This window comes from Phytophthora parasitica (assembly GCF_000247585.1).
Source record: "Phytophthora parasitica INRA-310 unplaced genomic scaffold supercont2.33, whole genome shotgun sequence".
NCBI classification, from domain to species: Eukaryota; Oomycota; class Peronosporomycetes; order Peronosporales; family Peronosporaceae; genus Phytophthora; species Phytophthora nicotianae.
The window spans coordinates 9,281-10,482 of NW_008649019.1; the positions used below are offsets into that span (position 1 = coordinate 9,281).

At 42.3% G+C, this 1,202-nt stretch overlaps 1 protein-coding gene across 1 annotated transcript; it reads right to left on the reverse strand.

Annotated features, from left to right (window-relative positions):
- Positions 1-204: 204 nt before the first annotated feature.
- Positions 205-525, reverse strand: PPTG_23212 (hypothetical protein; the record flags this gene model as incomplete). Its single annotated transcript, XM_008909112.1, has 2 exons — positions 205-409; positions 485-525. The coding sequence occupies 2 exons, from the start codon at positions 523-525 to the stop codon at positions 205-207; spliced, it is 246 nt and encodes an 81-aa protein (XP_008907360.1).
- Between the last annotated feature and the right edge of the window lie 677 nt (positions 526-1,202).

Here is a 1,202-nt window from a genome sequence, read left to right on the forward strand (position 1 = left end):
GGTAAGCATGACGGTCCTGCTATCGCTGCCGCACTCGAGAATATCGTATTTGTCGGATCGAATGAGACATACGGATCAATTAAGACATCAAATTCATAAGGGTGACACCCCTTCTGATTCACTTACAAAACTCTTTAAATTAATGAAATGCGGCAATAACGAAAATATAATATATCGAATCCAAACAAGTTCTGTGATTTGAAGTTACTCAGGCACAACAGCATCTTCCGGAGGTGACAACAAGTAAGTCCTAAATTTGCCATTGGCATCTCGATGGCCTTTAGGAATATGGTTTGCCTTTATAAAGCCACTGATAATGGCCTTCTTGTCCACCATATCCCAAGCCTTACCAATTATATGAGACAAGAGCAAACGACGCTCACTTGCGCTTCTAGAAAAATCATGGTCCCTGTGCCATTCGAGATATAGATCTCTACCTAAATATTAGAAGCTAGCAAATGCAAAATATATAAAGGAAACGTACTGTATCTTGTTCTTGAATGAGTGCATCACGCTCACGTCCATAGGCTGACTGAGCCCTGTAATTCATCGAGGAATGTAATGCACTTTTGTGCAACACGTATCCTCAAGATACTGTTTCACGCTCTCCATCTTATGCACCCAAAGGCTATCTAGCATTAGCATGCGGCATCCCTCAATAGAAGGAGTCCATATCTAACATAGCATATAAAATATAACACTTAAGTAAATAAAAAAACGACAAATATTGCAATATATACCTCTTCAATCCACTTCAACATGGTTGCATTGTCACACCATGCCTTTTTCTGTGTGGTATGAACGACACTGGGATGTCCCCAATTAGGGTTGGACACCTCGGTGTACACGTCCGCCCCAGGGACACCGGAGAACACAACAAAACGCCGGTAATTTTTCCCGAGCGCTGATGCGCAGAGAAACACACTGCAGCGCGCCCCGTTTTCTCCCATTCCTTACACAACATCGACGTTCTTGGCCCCACGAACGTCTATTGTTAAACGGCCAGGATTGTCGATGCACACTCCGGTTTGTTCCATTTTGAGGAGGCTTCCATACCGATCTATCGCAGTGTAAGCGGTAGGAAAAAAACTCGCCGTCCTCAACTTCACAGTTTATAGTCCGGGAAAAGACGTCAGCAATTTCCTAATTTGTACAAATATTTTCAATGAAATGAGTATAACCTTTAAAACAAATCGAAATTT